At 35.6% G+C, this 27,074-nt stretch overlaps 1 protein-coding gene and 1 long non-coding RNA gene across 2 annotated transcripts in view; one reads left to right on the top strand and one right to left on the bottom strand.

Moving 5' to 3' along the window:
* The window catches only part of LOC126056462 (uncharacterized), a 31,950-nt gene extending 8,544 nt beyond the window's left edge, over nt 1–23,406 (top strand). The window contains exon 3 of the long non-coding RNA XR_007512072.2: nt 22,815–23,406. This is a non-coding gene — a long non-coding RNA (uncharacterized LOC126056462). The remainder of the gene's footprint in view (nt 1–22,814) is intronic.
* LOC110373907 (twitchin) overlaps nt 1–23,719 on the bottom strand; it is a 118,298-nt gene extending 94,579 nt beyond the window's left edge. The window contains exons 1-32 of the mRNA XM_064041697.1: nt 23,414–23,719; nt 21,189–21,426; nt 17,353–17,492; nt 15,447–15,468; nt 15,007–15,169; nt 13,737–13,878; nt 11,193–11,819; nt 10,939–11,111; nt 10,644–10,817; nt 10,071–10,325; nt 9,539–9,658; nt 8,964–9,377; nt 8,439–8,546; nt 8,238–8,348; nt 7,965–8,138; nt 7,761–7,874; nt 7,553–7,651; nt 7,379–7,477; nt 7,199–7,294; nt 6,633–6,725; nt 6,459–6,542; nt 6,258–6,374; nt 6,072–6,170; nt 5,383–5,496; nt 5,134–5,208; nt 4,599–4,718; nt 3,893–4,000; nt 3,451–3,492; nt 1,243–1,275; nt 1,024–1,086; nt 675–773; nt 66–116 (exon numbers count right to left, since the gene is read on the bottom strand). Of these exons, the coding sequence (XP_063897767.1) occupies nt 66–116; nt 675–773; nt 1,024–1,086; nt 1,243–1,275; nt 3,451–3,492; nt 3,893–4,000; nt 4,599–4,718; nt 5,134–5,208; nt 5,383–5,496; nt 6,072–6,170; nt 6,258–6,374; nt 6,459–6,542; nt 6,633–6,725; nt 7,199–7,294; nt 7,379–7,477; nt 7,553–7,651; nt 7,761–7,874; nt 7,965–8,138; nt 8,238–8,348; nt 8,439–8,546; nt 8,964–9,377; nt 9,539–9,658; nt 10,071–10,325; nt 10,644–10,817; nt 10,939–11,111; nt 11,193–11,819; nt 13,737–13,878; nt 15,007–15,169; nt 15,447–15,468; nt 17,353–17,492; nt 21,189–21,361 (4,302 nt within the window). The 5' untranslated portion in view covers nt 21,362–21,426; nt 23,414–23,719. The remainder of the gene's footprint in view (nt 1–65; nt 117–674; nt 774–1,023; nt 1,087–1,242; nt 1,276–3,450; nt 3,493–3,892; nt 4,001–4,598; nt 4,719–5,133; nt 5,209–5,382; nt 5,497–6,071; nt 6,171–6,257; nt 6,375–6,458; nt 6,543–6,632; nt 6,726–7,198; nt 7,295–7,378; nt 7,478–7,552; nt 7,652–7,760; nt 7,875–7,964; nt 8,139–8,237; nt 8,349–8,438; nt 8,547–8,963; nt 9,378–9,538; nt 9,659–10,070; nt 10,326–10,643; nt 10,818–10,938; nt 11,112–11,192; nt 11,820–13,736; nt 13,879–15,006; nt 15,170–15,446; nt 15,469–17,352; nt 17,493–21,188; nt 21,427–23,413) is intronic.
* Nucleotides 23,720–27,074: the final 3,355 nt, after the last annotated feature.

Below are 27,074 nucleotides of genomic sequence, written 5' to 3'. Positions count from 1 at the left end.
TTTTCCATAGTTTCGCAATTTATATTTTTCCTATGGACATGCATGGTGTAGAACATGAAACTTACCTTGAGCTTGACTTGTTCCATTTCGGTTGCTTCTGCTGCCTTTATTGTACTCTAAAATAATAAGTTAATGGGGAATATGAATAAGCGTGAATCGGGGCTGCCATCAAAATCTAATGTTTTCTGAGAATCATTTAAGCAAATCTACTGCTAATGCCTTGATGATTGGTTCAACGGATAAGATGTTGAATTCTGTACAAAAAGGCTTATTCTAATTTTACTGGAAAGGTGTAGATCTGTGTAGGTAATCTAAAATAAACTCCATTCGCCTCAACTAACTACTAAAGCTTTGGGTCTTGCTCAATAATGTCTTTATTTTCTAAAAGCATCGGAGTTTCAGCCTCAAAATTTTAAATTCTATGACACTCGGGGTCTACAGTGTCTACTTCAAAAAACTCTAAAAAGTATACTTTGGATAATCTTGCAATTGCTAGGGTTTTGCTTTTCTACGGTTGTAATATGAATTCTAAAAAGACTACCAATTACTTTTGCTTCAGTTATTTCTTTATCAGATCCTTTTTTGTTTTGAAGTTCAATTGATACCTATTTCGAAAGATTTGGTTGTCTTCTTAGTATTCATATTAAAATTATTATGTTCTTATAATTACATACCTTTTGTGCGGTCTTTTTCAAAGCAGTAGCAACTTGTTGTTCTTCAGCCATTGAAGCTGTTAGCGAAGACTTTCTGCTTTCAGCAGTTTCCTTTGTAAGCTATAGAAAAGACATCTCAATGAATTGACTGATTCATTCATCATTAGTGTTTTTATGTTAACTTACTGTGATACTTCCTATAGGAATACAGTCAAATACAGTCTTTGAAGAAGGCATTAGTACTACAGTACCTTCTTCAAAGACTGTATTTAAGGTTTTAATAGTTATTTCATCCAAGTTTAATTGTCTAGCAATGTTATTATGGATTTGTTTCGATATACAGTAATTGAGGTCAGGTTGCTTATCTTACCTTAACAGCCTTATTTTCCATGATGGAGCTCCTACGGCTCTCTGATTTCATTTCTTCCTTGACCTAAAGAATAAATATATTTTTTAAGAACGACTGTGTTTAAACGTTTGTGCTACTGAAGCAGAGAAAGCAACAATATATTTAGACAGTTTTTTTAAGGCACATGGGGCTTTTGAAGATAAAGTAAAAGCTGAAAGAGATTTCTTAAATAATACAAACCTCGCTTTGGAACGATGTTCTTCGGCTTTCGGTCTAAGGGAAACGAAACATATTACATATTATTAGCACAGAAATTACTCTTAAAGTATTTTTAGCAAACGACACTTTATATACAGACGATAAAATAACAGGACAAATGGAAACAGGGCTTTAGAACAATATATACAAATGAGGATCGACAAATCTGGATACAAAGGGCCAATCAATGGTTTTGTTACAAATATTTTGTTCTGTAAAATATGTAACAAAAGGATTCATGTATAACAAAACATGTAGATAAACCACCGTGTGTGTGATTCAGTATTTTATGTATGTAACTATCAAGACAGACTTTCTTAGTCATAGTTGTCAATATTCTATTTTTACTTGATTTGATAGGTACTACTACTAAAAAAATCGGTAAAAAAACTTTTAAGTTAAACGGTTTTATCTTATGTGCACTGAAAACTAGAAAATAAAAAAATAGTTACTTACCTGTCAACCTACGTAGGTGGTCCCGGTCATATTAGACTAAAATAAAAACGTGGGGCCCATTAACTATTGCTGTAGTACTCTCTTCTAGAGGTATAATAGGTGTGGATTGCATCGACTTACTATAATCGTAACTGGAGATTTTGACAATCAATAATCAGCCGTAGCTCATGATCTACCAAAGTATAAAGATATGCTTTGCCATAGGTAGGATTTCACAGGGGCCCCACGTTTTTATTTTAGTCTAATATGACCGGGACCACCTACGTAGGTTGACAGGTAAGTAACTATTTTTTTATTTTCTAGTTTTCAGTGCACATAAGATAAAACCGTTTAACTTAAAAGTTTTTTTACCGATTTTTATTTTCTAGTTTTAGTATTTAATGAAAATGCCTACCGAATATTCCTCATTCTATCTAATTCATTTAGTGCATCATTATTACACGGTCTCTTACCTGACAATTTATTACAATCTAATTCCTCAAAACATAGCCCTTCCAGATACTTTTTTTTTAACGACCCCAAAAATCATCACATGACCTCTCCTGCTGTGGGTCAGCAGCGGTGAGGGAGTGCCAGACTCTTGAATAAGAACCGCTTTGTTCCGTCGTAGGCCTTTTATGTACCAGGGCCGCGGTAACTCTTTCGAACAATCTCGCAGCCCAGGCAGGCCTTGGCCCTGTTGGGCCCCGCTGGAGTTACTGACAGTTTTCTACTTGTGAAGCCCTTTCATTTGATACCCATATTGGTGGGATTGATGAAAAATTGTTATCAGCCATTTGGTAGCGGCGGCCATCTTAGATTTCAATTTTGCATAGTAAATTGTATTCTACTGGTTGAGAACTTTCATTTGATACCCATATTGATGGGATTGATAAAACCTACGTTACCCGCCATTTTGTAGCGGCCGCCATCTTGGATTTCAATTTTCTATAGTATATTGTATTCTGCTTGTTGAGCCCTTTCATTTGATACCCATATTGATGGGATTGATAAAACCTACGTTATCCGCCATCTTAGATTTCAATTTTGCATAGTAAATTGTATTCTACTGGTTGAGAACTTTCATTTGATACCCATATTGATGGGATTGATAAAACCTAAGTTATCCGCCATTTTGTAGAGGCCGCCATCTTGGATTTTAATTTTATATAGTACATTGTATTCTACTGGTTGAGAACTTTCATTTGATACCCATATTGATGGGATTGATAAAACCTACGTTATCCGCCATTTTGTAGCGGCCGCCATCTTGGATTTCAATTTTTTATAGTATATTGTATTCTGCTTGTTGAGCCCTTTCATTTGATACCCATATTGATGGGATTGATAAAATCTACGTTATCCGCCATTTTGTGCCGGCGGCCATATTGGATTTACAATGTTATTGATATTACTATATTGTATTGTCATCGGAATTAAAGGTGTATACAAAATTTCAGATTAATCGGTTGACAGGAAGAGGGTGAAATTTGAATTACTAAATTTGACCCAAGAATGAATAAATAATAAAACAAACTGGGTGAGCTAAATAAAACCGTTTAAAAATAACAATACTGAGTTCAGGATGACTGCTCAGTTCTACATTTTTTCCCATATTCAATCTATCTGAGACGATAAAATTAATCTTATTATTGTCGTTTTATAGTGTTTGGTTTTTGTCTGTAATGATTGCATGTGGTGGTACAAATATTCATCGACAATGGACAGGGACACGCATCACAGTTCCTTTTATACCTTCACTTCAAGATGCTGTTGTTGTTGGGCGATCATCGTCACCTATTTTATTTAAATACACCTTTTAATTACCTTCTTCTTCTTATTGTAGGTGATAAATATAATAGGCATGGCGAATGAAAAAAAATAGTCCGTCTTTTAGATAACCCTTAAATGATGGACACAGACCAATAACAGCGAAGACACAGCACGTTTTAATTTGGTATCTTAATTTTCTAGACAAATACATAAACGTGATGTCGCAAAGTCCCACTCCCAACCTTTAATACCTTATTTCTTTTTTCATTTTTAATGTTTTGTTGAAATAAAAAGTGCGCGTCCAATATTTTTTGGTAATCATAAAGATGGACTAATCATTTTTAAGCCTACCGTCACGCCTATTATCTCTATTTGTTCTTTTCTTATTTATATTCGATTTGTTAAGTTTTTTATCTTTTCTTACCTTAGCTGTTTCCTTTTCTTTCTTCTCCCGAACAGTGGGAGTTGGCGTGATTTTCTCGTACTTTTCAAGTACTGGCCTTTCGTAATCATCGACAAAGTCGAGTTCAATCTGTAATTGTTTACAATCATGTATTACTTTCTTGTCTTGACTTAGATGGTTTATTAGAAATTTCATAGATATCTGAATTTACTCAAAAGTTTTTTTAACCGACTTCCCAAAAAGGAGGAGGTTATTTACTTACAGTCCCCAACAAAAAAACATAAAATATTAAAAACATGTAACAAAGAAAAAGTTGATACGTTTGCTGCTTTTCTGAATTTAGTGCAAACCAAAAAAAAAAGTATTGAAGGGCATGGTTGGACGAAATCTTATAAGCAGCAAACGTATTGATGAAAAAAAAACCTGTGAAAAAAGAAACTACATGAAAAAGCATAATACAAGCGGCATGCGACTTGCAACCAAACCTGTGACAAACGACGCAGGACCCATAGAACTCTTCAGAGTAAAATAAATAGGGTGTAGTGAGGTGTGTGCCAACAAGACTGTGGAGTTGTGATTAGTTGTGGACGATACAAAAGGTTCTGTGCTTGAAACTGGACAAAACAAGAAGTGTAATAGAGATACATTCCATAAGAATAAGATTGCAGATAGACAGAAAGAGAAGAAAGTGGACGTCACTAAGGATATCGTTTGAAACCGTTTTTACCCCGTCTTCGTCAATCTCTCTGTCCTCAAACACAGCTTTTTTAGGCTGTTCTGTTGTCTTCTTAACAGTTTTCTTGAGCTGGGGTTTCTCAAATCTACCACCTTTTACTATGATTGGGTCCTAGAGAATTAATCAAGTTTTAATTGATGTTCTACATTACAAGCGCAGCTTAAGGTGCTGAACTATTGCATTAGTGTGTTTGTAGAAAACCGTGAAATTGCATGCTACAGTGGACTTCCTCTTCATCGATCTCACTTTTGTCGCTAAAGTACATAATTACTCAGCTCGATTAATTTTGTTGAAAAGAATGACAGTTGTTAAGTTAGAAAAGAAGAATTATGTGGCACCATCGTTGTCCCATAGATAGTGTGACACGTAGATAGACCAAGAGTATCCATTGTATTAGACTAACTACAAAACATTAGTGTTTGTTTTTTAACTATCTCAGTATGTAGGTCTAGTACTACGACAACGGCTACAAAATCAGTTTCAGTAGCCTAACTACATTGCAGCATTTAAGCGTTATCTTCTCTACCTGATCCTCGTCTTCTTTATCCTTTTTAACGACAGCGGGCTTTTTGACTTTCAACTGTGCTGCCTCAGTACCCTCCTATGGATATTTATATTATTGCATTTTAAAATTTGGACGCATTTCGCCAATTAGATACATCTTTACAAAATCTTTTGTATATGAAGTAAAAAACATTAAGTTAAAGTGAAATAATAACAGAATTGAATATAAAAGAACTGAGATAATTAAAAAGAGTACTAAAAGTGACTGTACCGTTAACTTTTTCTTAGCGGGTGTCTTTTGTGTGAGTTGTGCCTCTTCAGGAGCAGTTGTGCTTGTCTTAGTGCGAGGCTTGGTTAGGCTGACAGCCTCCTCAGTGTCCTCTCCCTAGCCCCCAAACACATTTGTATTACACACCACATCATTGAGTTAGTGGAAAATAAAATTGTGTCATGACGCTGATCCTAGCACTAACCAAGACAACTTTACTATATCTTCTTTCATTTCAAAATTATGGGTTTGTTTGTTTAAGTTAATATGTAGTGATAGAATCAGCTCATTTGATTGAAACATATCTTACATGTTTCACTAGTCTAAATATTAATAGAAAAATAAAAATGTGTTCTGTGGAATCGTGTTGTGTGCATATTCAATTACACTCCAAATTCGTGTATTTAATTCAACCGTGCCTTTGCTTTTTGAAAAATTTACATTGTTTTTGACTCAGGTACCTTATCTAGAATTAATATTCGTTTTAAAACAGTAGGAGCACCATTATCAGCAGATAATGGTGGAATGTTAGTGTTGATTGGCCTCAATCCGGTCTGTGAATTATTTGAAATCAAAAATGTTCAGCTATTAAATCTTTTGATGTATGTAATGCACAATAAATAAGGAATTTAAGCTTAAATATTTTGACGTGTTTTAATATATTGTATTGCTAAGATATGTTAAAACCATACCTTCTCTTTAGGCTGATCTTTAGGTGAAGGTCTCTTAATTGTCTTTTCCTCAACAATTTCAGGTTTCTTAACACTGAGTTTAGCCTCAGCCTCGCCTTCCTAAATATCATTGAAATGAAATTGCTGTTAATATCTATTGACATCATTCTTAGAATATTGAATGTGTAATTATGTAAGTGTACGAACCGTAGGCTTAATTTCAGCAGGTGTTTTGTGTGTAAGTGAAACGTCTTCAGGTTCCTTGCCAGGTTTAGCCGGAGCCTTCGGTTTGGATAGGCTGACGCTTTCGTCAACATCCATAGGCTGTGGAAATGTTTAATTTTAATCCATTGAAGCTTTCAGTGTAATTAATTTACGAAAATTTACTTATGTGTGTGTGATTCCTACCTCTGGTTTGTCTTTGTCTTTAACAGATCGTCGTCTAGCAGTTGCTGTGGCTGAGGGTACTTCTTCCTCAGGCTTTTTCTCTTCCTAAACATTTTTATGTCATCAGTAAGAATATGTATATTTTGAAGCAGTAGCAAGTGAGTGTAAGCGTAGTAAGCGTTTGTCAAAGTGTACCTTTTTCTTTTTCTCAAGAGGTGTGGGCGTGATTTTCTCGTATTTCTCGAGAACTGGTCTCTCGTAATCGTCGACAAACTCCTCGACAGCAACCTTTAAATTGTTGATTATGTATCAGTTTTGTGTAAAGAGTGTTATTTCATTAGTAATAATTACGAAGTACAGAGTAGAACAGAAAATTAGACAAATGAATTTGTTTTCTGTGAAGTCTGTAATTTTGAGTAGATTTCCAAATTGACCTAGTAAAAAATAAAAAGATCAGTTTTACCATTCCTTCCACGTGTCACAGCTGTAATTTCTTCAAAAAATATTACATTTAAAACATAGAGAAGCGAAGCTTTAGATACAGTTTTTGCCATGCATGCGAACAAAGCTACTTACTGTTACTTAAGTTTAAGAACTGCTGAAAATATTTCCGCGATAGAGGATTATTGCATTGTGATTTCATAAGACCCTTGCATTGTTTGAAACTTAGTGTGTGGTTATGTTTTAGAATGTTCGCGTTCAAACTCGTTATCTTGAGCTACCAAACTGTTAAGTGTAAAGTGATTGTGTTAAGTGTATACCTCTTTCTCTTTGAGAGAAGGACGTTTTTTAGCTTCAGGCTCATCCTTTTTCTTAGGTTTAGCCTTGGGCTTGTCTTCTGGTTGTTTTTCCTCCTCCTATATAAAAATGCGTGATTATTTTGGTGCCCTCACTTCGCAAACAGTTTTTAAATAAAATTGTTATAAAAGTTATCTATTTACCTTGTCCTTTTGGACAGGTCGTTTGCGGAGTGTAGGCACTTCAGGTTCTGGTTCTTTTTCCTTTGGTTTGATTTTACCCTTCATCATGTCTACGTCATCCTATTAAAATATATTCGATTTTTTAATTATACGCTCAGAATCGATAAATACAGTGTCAATTTGATAATGTTTTACCTGAGATTCGCTAGGACGCTTGTCCTTAGGCGTAGGTGTGTATTTTTCGTATTTCTCGAGTTCAGGTTTCTCATAATCGTCAACAAACTCGTGATCGGCCTATAAAATATTATATTTAGAATCTGATATTTACTATTTTTTTTAATATAAGTAAGTGAAAACCAAAATAATGTATTATTGCAACTAAATAAATTAACAATAGTTGTACCTGATCAACCCCATTTTGTTTTTTGGACTTTTCGTAAGGAGTTGGTGTGAATTTGTCGTATTTCTCGAGGTCTGGCCTTTCATAATCGTCAACGAATTCGTCTGGTTCGCCCGGCTTTACAAAAATATCGTAATTATTATTTTAAAGGTTACAAAATTTTCTACATATCGATTTTTTAAATGTATCTATGTACTGTGATGTTACCTTCTTAACCGGTTTCTTGGATTTAGCAACCTGAGGTTCCTCAAGCTTAGTTTCTTCAGCTTTTGTTGGAGCTTTACCAAGTTTAACCTTAGAAAGCTCGTCAACAGGCTCCTCTGGTTTGGGCAATCCCTTTTTGATACTAGACCGCCTTGGTTCAGTCTTTTCTTCTTCAACCTAAGTCACCCGATTTTTATTAGAATTTACACGTGATTTTATTTTACATTGAATGATTAAATAATCCGGTTAAGCTAAATTAGGTAGATAAAAATATACCTTTTTAGGTTCAACTTTAGGCTTCTTTTCCGGTGCAGGCGCGGCCACTGAGGGTTCTTCCTCACTGTCTTGTTCACTTTTAACGCTTTCAGCTATAGATGCGCGTTTAGCCTAAACGTTTTAATCCGTATTAATTTTCAATTCATCAAAAACTTTTTGCCTATTAAATGTGTGTGTAAGTGTGTAGTGTAATGTGTTTACCTTAGGTGTGTGATCCTCTTTAGGTTTTTTATCAAGCGGCGTCGGAGTAATCCTTTCATATTTCTCCAATACTGGTCTCTCGTAATCATCGACGAACTCGATAACGTCCTATATCCAAATAAATTTGAGCACATCTAGTTAACACAACACACACGACAGATAAATCAGTTATCACAATCTAAACAGCTATATTAATGAGAATAACATTATTTACCAATTTTCACTAAAATGTTGACTAAACCCAACCAAATTGAAGTTTGAAAAAGTCTTGTAAGTAGGATGAAATTCTGTCGGTTTGGTAAATTACTAATCTACTGCAAGGCATGTAGAAGTTAGTTTATACTTATACCTTCAATAGGGTTGGGGTAAAGGGATGAAATTTTGATTTAGTCACATGTTTACTATTTTTTTCAACTAGTACATATTATATCTTCTGTTTCTATCTTTGAAAGTTGTTATATACATTTTTCTATAATCATATAAGCTTTTTACATAGCTCAATAAACAATGGAACACTCCACTTACCTCATCCTTTTTAGAAACAACCTTCTTCTTGACCACCTTCTTCTTCTCCTCTGTTTTCTTCTTAATGTCTTCTTTCTTTTCCTCAACGGGTTCTTCCTTAGGCTTGACAGACCTAAGTTTTGGAATGCCTTCAATTTTCTTTTCTGGTTCAGGTTCAGGTTTCTTCTTTTCAAGTTTTTCCAGAAGAGCTTTCTTCTCTTCTTCAGATTTCGAAAGTCTCTTCTCGAATATCTTTTTGGTTTCCTCGGCTTCAAGTTCGGCCTTTTTGGTCTCTTGTACCTTAGATTCGACCTTCTTGGCCTCGACCTTAGATTCAGTTTTCTTGGCCTCAATGCTGACCTCTTCTTTCTTTTCTTCAACTTTAACTTCCTCCTTCTTTGTTGACATTTTTCGCATTGATTTCTTTTCTTCCTCCTTTTATAAATAATACACAATTTTATAATACACAACTATGAAACTACCATTTAGTACATATTTTGAATCTTAAGTAATACAGAAATATATCACATATTACACAGACCTAATATTTTTCACACACAGTAGTCAATAAGCATCTACGTATCATCTCATCTTACCTTCTTTTTCTCTTCAACATGATTTTCCTCGATGATGGACTTCTCTTCCACTATCGACATCTCCTCCTCAGACTCCTCGATAACGGTGGTCTCTTCTTCTTCTTCTTCCTTCTTCTTTTTCTGAAATTATTTAACAGAAGCGTTAATATCATGCCATTACTAATACTAGTAAATTTTCACTGAGGTAATATTTTTGTGATATAATCACAAATCTATTCACGAATTGATTTTTTTAGTACTTCATTTTCGGGTAGTTGTGTTTTAGTAAATAGCAATGGTACTTGTATTTTTTTATAACTTTTATTAGAGGTATATCAGGGGCGTCGTCCCTAATCACATTACATTACATACGTTATTATTTGTTATTATTTTAATATATTAGGTTATTTTTTTTATACAATTATACCATATACCATAGAATATCATAAAGTATATGTGATAGAATTTAATGTGAGTAGGTACGACACACCCGATATTACAACAATTTTAATCGTATTCATATTGACGTTATATCATATTGTTCCTTATTTACCTTTTCTTCGACGATAGTCAAGTCAGCACTAGACTCGTCTTCACCGAATTCGTTCTTAATCACCACTCTGTAGTTGGCGACGTATTTGGAAGAAACCTTCCTGATGATCAGCCTGGCATTGGTGCCATCAAACGAAGTGTTGATTTCTGAGGAATCTCTGATGACAGTCGAGTTCTTGTACCACGTGCATCTGCACGACTGGTCTGAGGTCTTGAGAACTGCCACGAACTCGGCTTCCTCGTTTTCTTTGCGGGCCTGGAATTATTATTTGAAGGTTTTTTGAGATTATTTCGAACTTATATTTTGACGTCATTGAACTGGCTGTCATTGAACATCCTTGGGAGTCGTTACGGGTAGTCATAAGCCAGTAAGTCCGACACCGGTCTAACCAAGGGGTTGTCCAGGTGACTGGGTTGAGAATGTCAGATAGGCAGTTGCTCCTTGTAAAACACTGGTACTCAGCTGTATCCGATTAGACTGGAAGCTGACATCAAACGTAGTTGGGAAAAAAGCTAGGGAGATGATGATGATGTTTTGATGTAGATTGTAAAAGTAACTATCAATTGAACTTACCACACTCCTAAGATGTTTGATGATCTGTGGTTTGTCGCCCTTCTCTTCAGGTATGTCCGTGATCTCGACAATCTGTGACGTCGCCTCACCCTTCTCGTTCTTGGCGACCAGCTTGTACGAGCCTTTGTCTACTTGAGATACATTTGAGATTTCCAACTTGACTGTGAATTCACCCTGGAGTAAGATAAACATAAGTTCATTAATTCATTGTTACATGGTAGCTTTAATTACCATCTTTTAAATTTTCACCTTCTACAGAAGGAGCTAAAGTTATTATTGTAATAGTAATACTTACTTCTCTACTGGGCTCAATAAGCACAGTATGCCTAGAGCCCTCTTTAACAGCTGTACTCTCTTTGAACCATGTGCATGCAGGTGCAAATTTACTTAATACTTTACATTCAACAATAACAGTCTTCTTCTTAACTATCTTAATGATCTTTGGTTTCTCTTTGATAACTGGAATGACTGTGGACACAAAATATTTATTAGTAAAATGTAAATGTAGTTTGAATATGTTTTTGTTTTTTAAATGAAAATAATGCTTACTTTCAATATTGAGCGTAAGATTCGCATTGAGCTCTCCAAGTTCATTTTTAATGTTGCATTTATACAATCCGGAGTCTTCAATACCAGGATCGATAAGTTCCAATATGATTGTGTATACGTCTTCGTGGACCTCGACCCTGGTCTTTATTTTCGACGAGTCCCTGATTTCTTTACCCTCGTGGTACCACACGATCGTCGGTCTCGGGCTAGCTTTGACCTTGCATCCCATTATAACTAATTTGCCATTATCCTTTGATTGAATTGTTGGCTTTTCAACGAATGTTGGGCCTTCACCTTCTGGTTCTGGTTCAGCCTCAATATTCAAGTTGAGGTTAGCGTTGCTTTCGCCATATTCATTTTTGACGTGACAGCGGTAAGAGCCACCATCCGCTGCCGTCGGATTTGTCAAAAGCAACAATAACTCATAAACGTCTTCACCCATTTCAGATGATCTGATTTCGATTTTACTACTAGCCTTGATGACGGTCGTGCCTCGGTACCACGTGACTTCGGCCGCCGGCTTTGCTTTGCAGACACAACGCATAGTGATGAGTGTGCCGTCCTCGTTGGGAATGATTCGGGGTTTCTCCACGAATGATGGCGGGAAACCATTTTCGTCATCCCCACCTGAGAAATGTGAATATTTTATTATAACACAGAGCACCGATTACAATGCATTCATGCTGCTCTAAAGCTTAAAGCTTTACATGCTGATGCTACTGTATGCGTACATAAGAAAATAAAAAATGATGCCACATTATTATCCTGTTTTACCTTGGAAATTGAGAGCAATATTGGCATTGCTCTCGCCAAACAAGTTGAAGGCGTTACACCTATAGTTGCCCCCATCTTCCCGCGTGGGGCCTAAAATTTCTAACGTCAAATTAAATGTATCTTTTCCAGTGGCTTTCCTGGACATCTTCATTTTAGCACCATCCCTAATTTCTTTATCTCCGTGGAACCACGTGATGTCTGGAACTGGGTATGCTTCTAATATACATTCCATAATAAGTACCTCGCCTTCCTGTCTAATGGTTGGCTTTTTAGGGAATCTCGGTGCTTTACCGTCGGGTATTCTGTTTAAAACATAAAATATTTAAATGGTTGCCCTAACATTTACGTATACAAGATCTTATGTATTAATTTTGTGTGTATTTTCTTACTTAGGTTTATCTCCACCTTCGAAGTTTAGGTTAATTTTTGCTACGCCTTCACCATGTTTGTTTTTCGCTACAGCCCTGTATTCTCCTCTGTCCGCATTCTCAACGCCTAAGATTTCGAGTCGCGCCATGTGGTATAATGTTTGGTCCTCTTCTAACGTTATTTTATATCTACTACTTTCTTTTATCATCTTTTTTCCATGGTACCTGAATCATTCAGTGCTAGTGTTAAAACCGTTTTTTATGTTTTGAGTCACATTAAATATGTGTTGTGTAGCGTCTTACCATGTGACGGTTGGTTTCGGTTTGCCAACACATCGACATTCGAATGAGATTTTGGTACCATCATCCGATTGCCTGATGACTGGTCTCTCCGTAAACGTCGGTTTGATAAAGTCCTCAGGCACGGGCGCTTCGTCGCCTATTGCATCAATGCACACATTATTAGATTGTTCACCAATGTTTATTTGACGAAGATTTGCAGCTGCCTTTACACGCGTGTTATCAGATTTAAGATGTTTTCTTTTCTAGTGTATTAAGATACGCAACGCAGGCTCATTCAGAGTTAATCGAGGGATGTATAAGAAAATAGATAAATGATATATAATCGAATAGAATACATAAATAAAATTTGGATTATACGTGTATAATATTTTCCATTCTACTCTCATTCTGACAAACAGTACGCATGACAGTTGCTTGAGTTATTATGTTAATTGTGCATTTGCTAAAGCGAAGAGTCTGCAACATTATACACTAACTACAAAAAATATTGCGAGGGTGTATTAGTGTTAGTTAAAGCAAGTTGCAATAGTGAACATAAGAAACATGATCGTGATAAAGAGAAAGATGCAATAAGAAATAGAGATAAAATAATAATTAATAATTTAATTGTATTATTGGTGCAATAGTGTATGGTGTAGAGTGTGTTATAGGTAACAATATAATTGTTGTTAGTGTGTGTGCAGTGTATTTTGAGAGTGTGTGTTTAAAGAAACAGAATTTATAGATCGAATTAGATAATTAAGAAAACATCTTAATCTGTAATACATAATAACCAATTGCAACGACATTAACTAGTGTATTATGTAGAGTAACTGACATTCTGAAGGAATTAGTTGATGATTATAAAAGCATTGCTGCAATATCTACGTTTATACTCAGACAAATAACAACTAATACATGTAAAGGATTAGATACACACAATAAAATAGCTTTGGTTAAACAATATAAAGCATAATTTGTACGAGTCATCGCTGCAATTTCGTTTCTGAATTTCGTCCGCTGATTTTAGGATTGAAGACTTTAAAATTGGAAGCCAATTTTTTGCCGCGAATATATGTCGTCTTAATTTAGATATTGGAAACAGTTGGTAGGCACTTACTATCGAAGTTCAAGCTGATCGTGGCATTGCTCTCGCCGAGTTCGTTCTTAGCCGTAACCCTGTATTTGCCGGCGTCTTCCACAGTTACGTTGTTGATCTCCAGTGATGCATAGTAAGACTTGGCCTCCTTGCTCACTGTGAGCTGGATAAGGAAAATAAAAGGATTAGAATTATGGTCATTAACATATAACTGCTTGAAAAAGAAGAAGTCAATTTATGTCCAAAATCGAAATAAGATTTCATAATCTTGAAAGATTTCTTCCAAATATTGATTGGCAGAGAAATCACTATGATGGTAATGAATCGTATTGGTAGGTACTACATCTAAAGTTTGATCTCAAAATTAACTAAAGTTTAAAATAATAGTTAATATTTTTTTCGAAAATCTAAGAATGTTTGTTGCATCAGCAATTTCAACTTGTGAAAGAGATGTTATTAATAAATGCGTTTGATGAAAGGTCATCGCGCGACAGTAAGACAGCCGACACCTGGTATCGTCACCAGCCAACTAAAACGGGGTCAAGGCCATTTCTGAGTACTATTAAAACTAGGACATCTTTAATAGTCACTGTTATTTTTACTTTCTTTGCAATGTCATCTGCAGTATTTTGTGTTGCGTCTACATCATCTTCACAGTCCTGAATATCATTTTTAGTTGTTTTAGGTGTTACTCGATCAGCGGGGCCCAGTAGGGCCAAGGCCTGCCGGGGCTGCGGGTTGTTCGAAAGAGATACCGCGGCCCTGGTACATAAAAGGCCTACGACGGAACACGACGGTTTTTAGTCAGTAAGAGTCTGACACTCCCTCACCGCTGCTAACCCACAGCGGGAGGGGTCATTTGATGATTTTCGAAGTCATAAAAAAAGGTGTTACTCGATGTCTAATTTTGTATTTTTTATTGTTATCACCAACGTCGTAAGCCTTTAAAATGAGAGGATGACTTGAATACAACTGTTATGTTCAACATATTCATTTCTAGAAATGTTGTATCATTGCTAAAATTGACTTCTGTTTGTTTGTCCAAAATACAAATATTATGGTCTATTAAGAGTTATAGCAAACAAGTACGATGATGGATACTACTGTTTGCGCCGAATGCCAATACAGTTCAGAGTAATGGTAAGTCATACCTTTTTTTAGGAACAAGTCTGAAGTTGCCTTCTCTCGTTCGACTTCTGTCACACGGGTTACAAAATTTGCACCACTGCCTAAAATTTTCGCGACAATGGACCATGTTATATTCGTATTAAAGTATATTTTTTCTTCTTACCTTATGCCTGGCTCCAGGCTTGACTTCCACGCCACTGTGGAACCACGACACCTGGGGCAGGGGTTCAGCTTCTATGCGGCATTCGAATATTAGCCGTTTGCCATCGTCTTCTTGCCGAATGGCCGGCTTGCGCGCGAACGTGGGCGCTTTACCGTCCACTTGTCTATAGCAAAAGAATTTCAAGTTAGCAAAGTTGGTAACGTTTGCTTTTTGAGGAAAGTTTTAAATTGCAGTTTCTGAACTACTGATTAATCGATTTAAAAAGAGGTTTCCAAAATATTAATTGTTCTTGGTTTCTGGGGGCTTGTTGCAAATAATCGTAACGCATATACTGTAGTCAGTGTAAAAGGATCAGATAATTCATGATCGTAAGTGTTCCTTAAAATACAGGATACTATCAGTACTTTAATGATTGAAAATAACTATGATATGATACTCACTTCTGTTTTTCCTCGTCAGCAGCTGAAAAAAAAAATGACCACATTAAAATAGAATCCAAAATAAAGTTCCACAGAGTAGTAAAAGTTTAATTTCGCGAATGGTTTATCTAAACATTTGGGTGCATGCAATAAACTACGTAAATCGTAAAATTAGAATGCACTGCAGAAGTATCGATATCATCGGATATTTTGAGCTAATGTTTACGATTTAGAACATCTAGCAGACATTAACAATGAAATAATTTCCTAATGATTTGATAAATCCTGAAATAATTTAGACTAGCTCTAGCTTCAAAATTGATTGCATCTTTATTTTGAGCTATTGTTATGGCATCAATATTGAATTTCTTTGCAAAAGTAATATTTTTGCGTCGAGTAGCATCATTGTTTGGTTTTACTTGTTCTACTTTTAGATATGGTGTCATGTGAGTTGCATCTTCATTACATACAATCTTAGACTCATCGGATTGATTTTCTGTATTTTTTTATTTTTTTTTATTCTTTTATTTTGATGTATAACTTATTGTCTGTATCCAAGACAGTTCTTCAACTCATTGTAATTTAGCATCTATCCTACATTTACTTTGTTAACATTATTTACATCTTGTACATATTCATTCACTGCATATCTAGGTTGGTCTTTTTCAAACCAGTCATCATTCTCAATTCTACATTCATCGACAATTTTACATTCCACGAAAATGTATTGTCGTCACAGCTATTTTGTAATACAACTTATACCATCGTAAATCAGTCCACATGTTTACAAAGTCTGAACTTTCGTCAGTACATTGTCGTCACCACAGTTTTGCTGTCAGACGTTAGTGTTGCCAATGCTATGCGCCTGCGCAAGTTTGGCTCAATACCCCGAAGCGTGGGTTACCGTTCAACGATAATTTTTCTTAGACATTTATTTTCAACTGTGACTAATAATGTTATTTGTGTAGGTATTTTTATTGGGCCAGTGTTGAGTTACGGACATATGGTGACAAGCCTTTCTATAGTTTTTGATTGTTTGGTAGACAGAAACAGTTTTTTTTTTCATTATAAATATGGGTAATGGATATAGGCAGTGTTGAGTCCTTGAGTAACTAAGAGTTAAGAAGGAAGCAATTTGACCATTTCAAATCGTTTAGTGTTACATGTAGTAAACCCAAATCAAACCAAGACATTGTTGTGACTAACGGTTACATTGTAAACAAAATTAACTCTACTTACGTCACTTCCTTAATAAGGATTTTCAAAGGAAATAGCAATGTAAGAAAAAGAAGAAATTGTTCAATGTTGTATAATTTATTGCTTTATTTTATAAAATTACCTGCTGAATATTTACATTAATTGAAAATAAAATAATTTATTGCTTATTAATGTTTCTGGTGATTAAACGCGGTTCATGAATGAAGGTAATATTTTAAGACTATTATTTGGACTTATCATCACAAAGAGGGAAACTGCTGTTCTAAAATTCAGCAGGAAATATAGCTTTAACACCGTTAATACTACGAGAGTTTCATCGGTACCATTTATAGTTGAAAAACTGGACTGATGAAAATTATATGGCAAAACTGTCCATCGGGGACATTCCTTCTGGATACGAATTAGTTAGAAAATACTGTTGCTTTGCTTGTTACTATGTTTATTTTGTTTTATTAGCAACTTTTTTGGAAATGGTAATGCATGTCATAATCAGCAATAAGATAGGTACGACCATAGATAAGTCTAGTGCCATAGTTGTTACATACGATGCTTTTTCTTTCCATCCGTAACATTAGACAGTGGTGAGGGAGTTTTTGGGGGTACTATCCTTTTGTATTTTCTCACTGGTACAAGTGCTTAAATAGGCCATTATATAATAAACAATTTTGACTCATCACTTTCACACACTTTCATAGTATGTAATACTCACGGCTGAAGTTAAGGTTGATGGAAGCGGCCACCTCGCCCATCTTATTCTTAGCCTTAACTTTGTACAGCCCCGCGTCGGTCTCGATCACGTCATCTAGTTCCAGCACCACCAGGAACTTGTTGTTGGCGATGCTTTGGATCCTGGAAGGAATATATTTCATTAATAAATTGGAAAAATGCCTAAACTGTTGGGAGGTTGATTTAGCTGAGGAGAAATTCTCGTATCAGACTATCGTAGTTAACAAGTTTAGAGCATCCGCACAAGTGATGTAAATTATGTTTTATTATCTGGACTAAAACATAAAAATGATATAAATTAAGTTTCACTAACGGGACATGCATGAAAATCCTTTCGTGTCCAGATAACGAAATGGCACTATTTTGAGTTTCACCAACTGGACACCAGTCTCATGTGTCCAGTTGACTAAAAACCCCCATTTTGCTATGGTATCCGCACCAAGTAATGCAAAAATGTTTTTGGTGAGATCGATCATATACCATCAAACTCATGTATGGATCTTAACTCTATTCAAAAGCTGCCACTTTATTCATGTCCAGGCAAAAATATAGCTGTCATATTTCCAAGCGAAATGTAATTAAATGATACACTTTAGACTAACCTAAGAATAATGTAGCCAGCAGCTTAATCCTACTCTAAAATAGCCCAAGATCTTACTGGATTACCGAAGTGGGTCGCCCGAGGTATTTGTAAACACATAAAGTTATTGTAATGTTTCCTTTACCTACTACGGGATCGGATTTATTGCTGTGCGAGTAATATTCTGGTGTACCTATAATTTAGTTCGTTTAGTGTCTTTTCGGTCAGATGGGCAGACGCTCTATGTAAAACACAGGTACACAGCTGCATCCAGCTAGATTGAAAGCCGATGTGAAACGGATAACAGATGATGAGTGTAAAATTTTCTAGCTCAAAAGTATAGGTAAAGTATACATCGGAATGTATGTAGATAATAGTCAAAATACGTAACTACACGTAACGAAGGACAACTTGTTCTTGACGAGAATGAACTATTTTCACGTAAATACTTGGAAAGTTTTCAAACCTTTAACCGATTAGCAGCAATGATAATATTTTCAGAGTCGTTAAAAAATTAAATTATGATCAGTATGTTTATGCGGTTAGCTTTGAAGTGGCGAATGGTTAAACTTTGACGTATTTTTTTACTATATAGATACTTTGAAATGTTGAGATGGATGGGTGGAAATACCAGGATGAAAAATGAGTATATCAGATGCAGCCGAGAAATAGCGCCAGTGACAGAGAAAATACGAGGTCAGCGTTTGTCGTGTTACGATTAAAATGAAGAAAGAGTACTGAATGTGGATCAATAGAGAGGCATAGGTACATCAAGAGGTCTGAAATTTGAAATGAATGAAAAGGGAGTGGATGTGAGTATGACTTCCGACGAAAAAGGAATAGAAGTGAAAAATGACGGGAAGACCCCAAATAACTGGGAACAGGGCGGAAAGAACACGATCCTAAAGATATATTAAGAATGTTTTACATTTAAATACATTAAGTAATACATTTGTTTCCATGTACGACGCTTGTTTTAATGTATGTTACCATGCATCCGAGCACTTGGTAAATAATTTTGACTGCTTTTTCCAAAACCAGCCTATAGCAGCAAAACTATGTTAACATTGATTTAATTAAATAATAGAGTTTTACAGGTAAACAAATGAATGGCCAACTGACACAATATCGGATAAAAGCAAACCTCAGAAATACATGTAAAAGTACTTTCTCAGGTTCTAGAAAACTACCCTGACTATGTATCTTTCATTCATATCGGGTCAGTAGTTTTGAGACGAAAGCGGGGCAAAGACAGAGTTACTTACACAGTTATGAAATTAACTACAAGTCTACCTAACAAAATAGTCACAAGAAAAACAAAATACCGATACACAGTTACGAATTTGCATCATCTTCAAGAAATTGCCATTCCTCATCAAATATTAATAGCCCACAGTGGCTTGCTTGCCAAGTGTGTCGGCTACTTCGCCGTCACATCAAAGGCATGCTTGAGAGAAACAAACTGTAAATATATAGACATCGAACGTTGACCCAATAGATTTTGGACATGTTACACTGGGCTTATGGACATTTGGACTTTGACTATTGTTAGCAGTCCTATTGGTGATACCAGAAATCTTCTATGTTCAGTAATAAACTGCCCATGACGGAGATGATGATGATAAATCGTAGCAAATGTAATTTGGTGAACTAGTTTTTTTTGGTAATTAATGTCTGTGACTGTATTATGAGAATTGTATTGTTTCTTAATTATTAGCAAAATTGTTTTCTACCTCTAGTTACCCTAGAACAGAGTTCGATCCTGTCATCTGGTCGTCACAGTAAAGTAACTTGGTTATTTGTTCAGCCCTATTAGGTGTATAATATTTATGTTAAGTATTAATCTTGAAGATTAATATTTTCAAGATTTTTTAAATTCTGTATCCAAGGAGATTTGATAAAAATGAATGTCCTGAAGAAATAGTAACACCCAACTCTCCAAGATCTGTTTTCCTACGTCCTTAAAACTAGTTCAGGGAGTTCACATTGCCCACAGCGGATAGTGTATTTATATGATTACATATTAGGTGGGATAAATTAAACAAACAAATTCATACAACCGACGAAAATAGAATGAGATATTATACACAAACTTTTCTCGGACAAATGATTCAACGTTATCGTGACGAAGTTACAATTTATACAAATGACTAAGAGTATCAACACTTTTATGTAAGGGAGTGTCTGATACCTGTCACGTAGGTGCATTTAGTGCAGTCATGTGCAATGGATGTTAAAATATTCTAACATGTTATAGCCATATCTATCTATTGTAGACTAGATTATGCCAGTGGTTTCCTTCATGCCCGTTGAAACTATTTCATGCACCCGAATAAAAATTAACTTATAGCCTCCCTCGATAAATGGCTTTCCTAACGCTGATATATTTTTCAGATCAGACTGGTAGCTGACACTAACATAGTTGATGATCAGACTAGTAGTTCCTGAGAAACTTTTCTGCTTAATAAGCATGGTCACTTCTCTCTTTACTGGCTCTTTATTCTCATAATCATAAAACCAATTCGGGGTGCCATGCAATTTAACCATTTTGTAACATATTTCTCAGTATTGTCATCAAGCTATATTTTTTCATCAAGCGTCATTTGTTTGGCATTTCCTGACACAGTACCTACATCTTTGGCATATATTCAGTTTTCTCAGTTCAATGTATTGTATTCATTGAATAATTTATTTGTTTTGATCAGGGGGAAAATCCTCATGGACTACCCTCTACCTGGGGTCGGTGGAGTGGGTGTGCCGGACTCTTTAACATTGAATTAACAAATTAACATTATTGAATTAATTCTCGCAATATTTTAAGTCTGTATCCCACCTTGTAGGTGAAAAGTTAAGGAGAATTAAACAAAAAGAGCACTTAAGATTTATGTAGAACAGTCGAGAATTGCTCAAAAGGTAATGGGCGTTTCTAGAATTATTTGAAAACTAAGCACCAATGTTTGATATCTTCGTAGAACCGTAACGTAAAGGTAACCATGATCTCAAGGAAACATTTGGTTTTGTTTTGACAAAATGGAAGATTTTTTTGTAAGGTTTTGTTTGTACTAAAGTACAGGTACACCGTGACATCACTGCACCAAGCTGCTACAATCTGTCTTTTTTTAATAGGTTTTCAATTTTATCTCTGAGGTATAAGATTCAATATTGATTAGGTTTTATAGATTGAAGAAGCTTTTTGCGCTGGCGTCTGAACATACTATTGCAAAGTAAAAAGTACTCACTTAAACTTGGTCCTATTATCTTCTTTGAGCAGTTCATCGCTCCTAAACCAGCATATCTCCGGTTTGGGCGATGCGACCAGCTGGCATTCGAAGACGAGTTTGTTGCCATCGTCTTCCTGCCTCAGCTGGGGCTTCTGTGTGAAGCTAGGGGCTAAATCGTCGGTGACCCCCATTGTTAGCTTGGGGACATTACGCTCGCGGTTGGACCAACACTACCGCTCTGATGATAGGCTTCGACCTGGAAAGAAGGAGGGTACTGTCAGTTTTGATGATGAAGAATCCAAGACTGATACACTTAACAAAAATTAAAGTTAAGCGTTTGGTGCTTGGCAACATAATATGTTAGTAGATATTAGAAGAATTATGAAAACAAATGCTGATACAAGTTTAACCGTTGTTGGACTTTCCTGAATACAAAAGAGTGATGAAGGAATAAGTCAATTTGTGGAGATAAATAGTAATTCTTTAGTTATAACTTACTATATAACTATAAATAACAAAAGTTTTTTTCACCATTAATGTCTGCTGATTCGCAGCTTGGTAATTTAAAAATAGCCTTATTGTACAAATACTTTTATTAAGGGTAGTTTGAGTATTTACGTTCTTGTAGTTTTTTTAATTGTCTTTCAAACAATAAGGATTTCATTGGACATGGTGGTAATATTACGAATGATGGGTTTTCATTTTACTTTGTTCGTAACAAGAGAATAGATAATATTGATTTCTGCTTTTACAGTAGCGATGATTGCTCATTTCGTTTTATTAAACATTAGTTTCAACTATCAGTTGACATATTGTTTTGTCTCTTCATGTCGTTTTGTTGGTCTTCCTACCTTCACTTTCAATCGACTCGAAATCTAATCTATTTTGCAAAGTAAAAAGATCAATCTTTTCACGAGTAAAAAGCGAGGTAAACAGCTCGAATGTTTTCTGGTTTGTTTTCCAACATGTCAATCAATGGGTGGAAATAAATTAGTGATCATTCCAGCATATCACATTCTAGCACAATCAGTGTTAGTTTGTAAAAAATACAGTTGTTAACCTATTCTTTTTGAAGAATATATTTTTGCAGTTTTCAATCTGACATACTGAGATAGAAATCCATCCACATCTACAAACATTCAAGAGAATACCAAGACTACCAAAAATACCAACAGTAGTGTGAATGTTAGAGAAAAAATATTTGTTGCTAAGTCAAAAACAGCTCTACTGATTTGGATGACACATAGCATGAAGATGGTCTGTACTCTAGATTGAAAATCATGGTCTTGGATTGAGACATATTTTCATTCTAGTAGATACTGAAAATATGTCACAAGCAATATATCATAAAGTTTTTTCCCTACATCTTTTGATATGCAAACTGCTAGTGCATCGTGTTTGGTTGAAGTTGCTGTGTAGAAAGAGTGTATAAAACTAATATATCATAAAGTTTTTTCCCTACATCTTTTGATATGCAAACTGCTAGTGCATCGTGTTTGGTTGAAGTTGCTGTGTAGAAAGAGTGTATAAAACTAAAATACAGGACTTTGTCCTCAGTCAGTTCTACTGTTGATATGTATCTATTACATTGTAATTCATTATGTAGTATGTCAGTTATTGCAGATACATTATTTCTCTTTTCAGGTCATCCACAAAGACACCTGTCAAGATCATTAATATTATCAGGTCTGAAAATCATACATCAAATATCGTCAGTAACCGAAGCAATGTCGGCCACTTCAGTGCGGTCCGATTCACGAAGTGAGTCACGCGCCGAGCGGTCAGCGCCATCAACACTGGCAAGGTGAAGTGTAACTGAGTGGGTGTCCAGTGTTCAAATATTCACGAGTGTGAACGAAACGAAAGAGTGTCTCGGTCTATTTCTGTAACCGCTGAAGGCCTCTGAAGCCCGACTCGCGGCGAACGTTCCCCGAAGAAATTTTATAACTTGCAACTCTAACTTCCTCTGATTACCTAACACTCGTACAAGATTTCATTCCAAAATTTTATGATGCATTCCCATGTTCGAGTACTTAAAGTGCTCGAAATACACTTGACGTTAAGCATTTTATTGAGTCATTAAATTCTATAGATATTTTGATTGGCGATGGAGTGCCGCAAGGGCGCATATTTGACCCACTGCTTTTAAGTTGAACATCAAAGCCCAAATTAAATTGATAAATTAATTCAATATGAATAGTAAAATTTAAAAATCGAACAAACCATAAGTAAAAGCAACATACCAAATACAATAGGAACAGCCAATAATCCAATAGTGTCACGAAACACTCAAGTCAAAACACAATCACAGAAAAGTACAAAATTCGCTAAACAAGACGTTCGAGAACTTGACGAAGGTTAAAAGAAACTGGATTCGTCAGAGAAATCGGGCGGTTTTGTCGCCGGCGGCGGGACGCGTCGGGTCGTTTTCGAAATCGTAACTAAACTATGAAAATTTTGGCGGCTGGCCGAGGCGGGCGGGCGGAATTCGCGTGGGCGGATGCAGGCATCGCCATGGGTTGGATAACGGACTCGTCATATGTGACGTCGCTGGTGCAGAGGTGTTTTCCGCTGAAGATAGAAGCTGATCTAATGCTGTAGCATTGTTGCAAGTTGGGATAGGGTTTGAGCCAGCACTAATGGGTTCTGTTGATATGGGTATAGTTCCTAGTAGCAAATTACTTACAGTTATTTCGTACTTACAGTTATTTTCCCTTGAATTATTTCGGTGTAACTGAATTTTCTTGGTCCCTCTTATTTCTATATTTTAACTAATGACTGAATACCTTATTATGTAGCTCATATACTTAATCTAGAAAATAAAGATCTTATCACACAATTGCTTAGTCTTAAACAGTATCTACCAGTCTATAAATTTATTGTTGTTTATTCCTTATTGTAAATAAACTCAACTACTACTAGTCTCCTTTACCTGCAGGTCAAGTCTAAAAACCCCTATTATAACATTTTTTTGCAATTTGTCCGAATATTCCCACAAAACTTTTTCATTTTGCATTTTAAAGCGGTATATCATCGTATAACAAAAAAGTGAAGTTAATAATACACCCTTGTTCTCAACCCGTGATCTGACAAACAACTCCAATTTTATTGTCGTTCATAAATCAGTTGGAGTCGTAAATTTTTCTTCAACATTCGCGTCTGATATTCCCTTGGCAACTGGAGAAGTCAGGTGACCTATAAATCAGCAGGTGAATAGTGTCAACACTTATGTTTTAGAGTACGTGAGTGATGAGCTAAATGCATTTTGAGACAATGATAGACTGTGGATTCGGTAGTGGCCTTTCTACACATTTTGTTTGTAACTGTTATTTAGGTGGACGTTGTTTTAAAGAATTTCGTTGTAAAAGTCAGGTGAGATATGATTTCATACAGTTAGTCTGATATAATATCAGTGTGATTGACGAAGCCTCTCAAAGATGTTTTAGTTACTTGTTTTACTATAGATAGGTATTAGCCTCATCCTTTCTAAATACTAAATGCATAAGTAAATCTCTCTGTCTGCCTGTCAGTCTGTCGGGCTTGGGCTACGGGATTGTTGGAAAGAGTTACCGCGGCACTGGTACATACATAAAAGGCCTACGACGGGACACGACGGTTTTTAGTCTAACCTTTATCTCTGCTAACCCACAGTGGGAGGGGCACTTGACGATTTTTGACGTCGTTAAAAAAAAGTCGGGTTTTGTAGTCAAAACTTCTTAACCGATTTAAATGAAATTTAAAAGTAAGCGTGTTTTTAAGTAATGCAACGTGGTTATAACTACGGCGTTGGCATAAGCTTTGACATTCTCAGTTTTTTTTTCAGGGCCGCCAATTTCATTTAGACAAATGCAACTTCTAACTTGCTACCGCATAACAAAAAACTTCTAAACTCACAAAATTTAAGTGGCGCAAATAAAGAGCCAAACACATAAGAAACACGTTTCTTTTTCATCATTTATGAAAACAATATTATTTCTTAAAGATCAAAGACAAGATACGTTATTATTGTATCATTAATTGCTTCATTATTACCACTACAAAGCATGAATGAGTTGAGATCACAGGAAATCTATTTCAAACTGGAGGATGAACAAACAAACAATATTTTAAGATATTTTAGTGTGGGATAAGCATCCTGTTTGAATATATCTATACTAATATAATAAAGAGGAAAAAAATGTGTTTCTATGCAGAAGGCTCCAAAACGACTGAACCGATTACATAAAATATTTCACTGTTCAAAAACAACTTTGGCCTCGAGTAACATTCACTATAGCATATCCTATACGAGCAGTAGTTCTCACGGGACGCCGGTGAAACCGCGGGAAAGTGGCTAGTTTTACTTAAGAGGGCACACTGCAAACTTCAAATCAGCCGATCGTTTGTTTGGGCTCATATAAATCAGTATGAAAATGAATGGTAGTACGTACATTACAAAGATCATGTATTTAGCCGGTAGGTATCAGACTGACTGAAAACTTTGTTTGGAACAAGATCATCTTTAAAAAAAAACTGGGACATTGGGTCAACTGTAGGCCAACTGTTTATATGTATATGTATGCAAGTATGTATGTCTAAATAAGACGGTATGTCATAAGTGGGTGTTGGTCTAAGTAGGTATGCTAAGAAGTATAGATCAGCCAAAGTATGTGTATGTATTGTATTTGAGCTATGGGCTTACGAAACAGGATGCATCTACATTCCTTTCTTAATACTTCATGTGAAAAATGTTTCATTCGTCAGGTAAGTTCTAGCAAAGTTTTTATCAGATTTTAACACTTGAGTAACCTGGAAATGCTCAACGTTACCTAGATCAAGCATTATTTGAACGTGTTTCCATCGTAGCGATTGACGTAATTATGATAGAGATGTATCTTCGAGCTTTCTTTAACATTGAGTTGGTGTTTCAGTACTTATCAGCTTTTTACACTTAAATACTGACAAAGTAAGTTTCTGTGATATAGTAACCGTTTTTGAGGTTGTAATATATCAAAATACAGTAAGTAGCTATGGTTAGCGGGCCATATACCTACACTACATAATTATATATTCTAATATTATACAGCTTAAGATTTTTTGTTTGTCTACTGGAAAAGTGAAAAGTTCTTATTTTGTTAGATACCTCATTTATCAAGTTAGATTACAGGCTACTTTTTAAACTGGGTTTTGCGGAGATGTTCTTTTGTTACGCATGTGAACCTTTGGGCGGGATGTAGTACAAAATAGGATTGTATCAGACATTTTAGATTCCGTAACGTTGATCGAACACATAGATACCGATCCAAATGTTTGTACGAATAGTGATACATAAACAAATGATCAATTACTAACTCTCGCGTGATTTGGCAAACAAGGTGCGCGCGCGCAGCCCAGTGATGCCGATAGCAAGCGTATCGATGACTCACTCTTGCGTTGAATTAGATGAGTAAATGGTTACGTTGATACATTTTCTGATGATGATGCTGAAGGTAGAAATGTAGATAGAGTAGGTTTAGAACTCGTGGTTGAAGACCGAAGCTCATGAATTGTGTCTCACGTCTATCTACGTAAAGAAAAATAATTCATATTATCTTATCTTGGTAATTGGGTAAATGCAGGATCAAAGAGGGGACAAAATGATACGCACATTACAGTTTTCTTGATTCTTCTGATTAATCCTTTGCCTTTCCTACTATTCCTAACTATGCTTTACCAAACTATGCTTTATTCATAAAAGTCTGGAATAGATGATCAAGTTCATTGCAAAGTCCTGTGAGACCTAGTTTTATGCCTGTATTAATGAACACTAGCTTCCGACTGCGGTTTGACAAGAATCCCGTCTGCACGCGTATAAAAAGCCTAGCCGTATAAGTATAAAAAGCTTTTGATAAAAGTCTATCGGGAGTGAGATATTGTTTTAATTTC

Source organism: Helicoverpa armigera, chromosome 26, assembly GCF_030705265.1.
Source record: "Helicoverpa armigera isolate CAAS_96S chromosome 26, ASM3070526v1, whole genome shotgun sequence".
In the NCBI taxonomy this organism is placed as follows: Eukaryota; Metazoa; Arthropoda; class Insecta; order Lepidoptera; family Noctuidae; genus Helicoverpa; species Helicoverpa armigera.
Note: the sequence above shows the minus strand (reverse complement) of the source record. Positions and strands in the feature narration are given on the sequence as shown.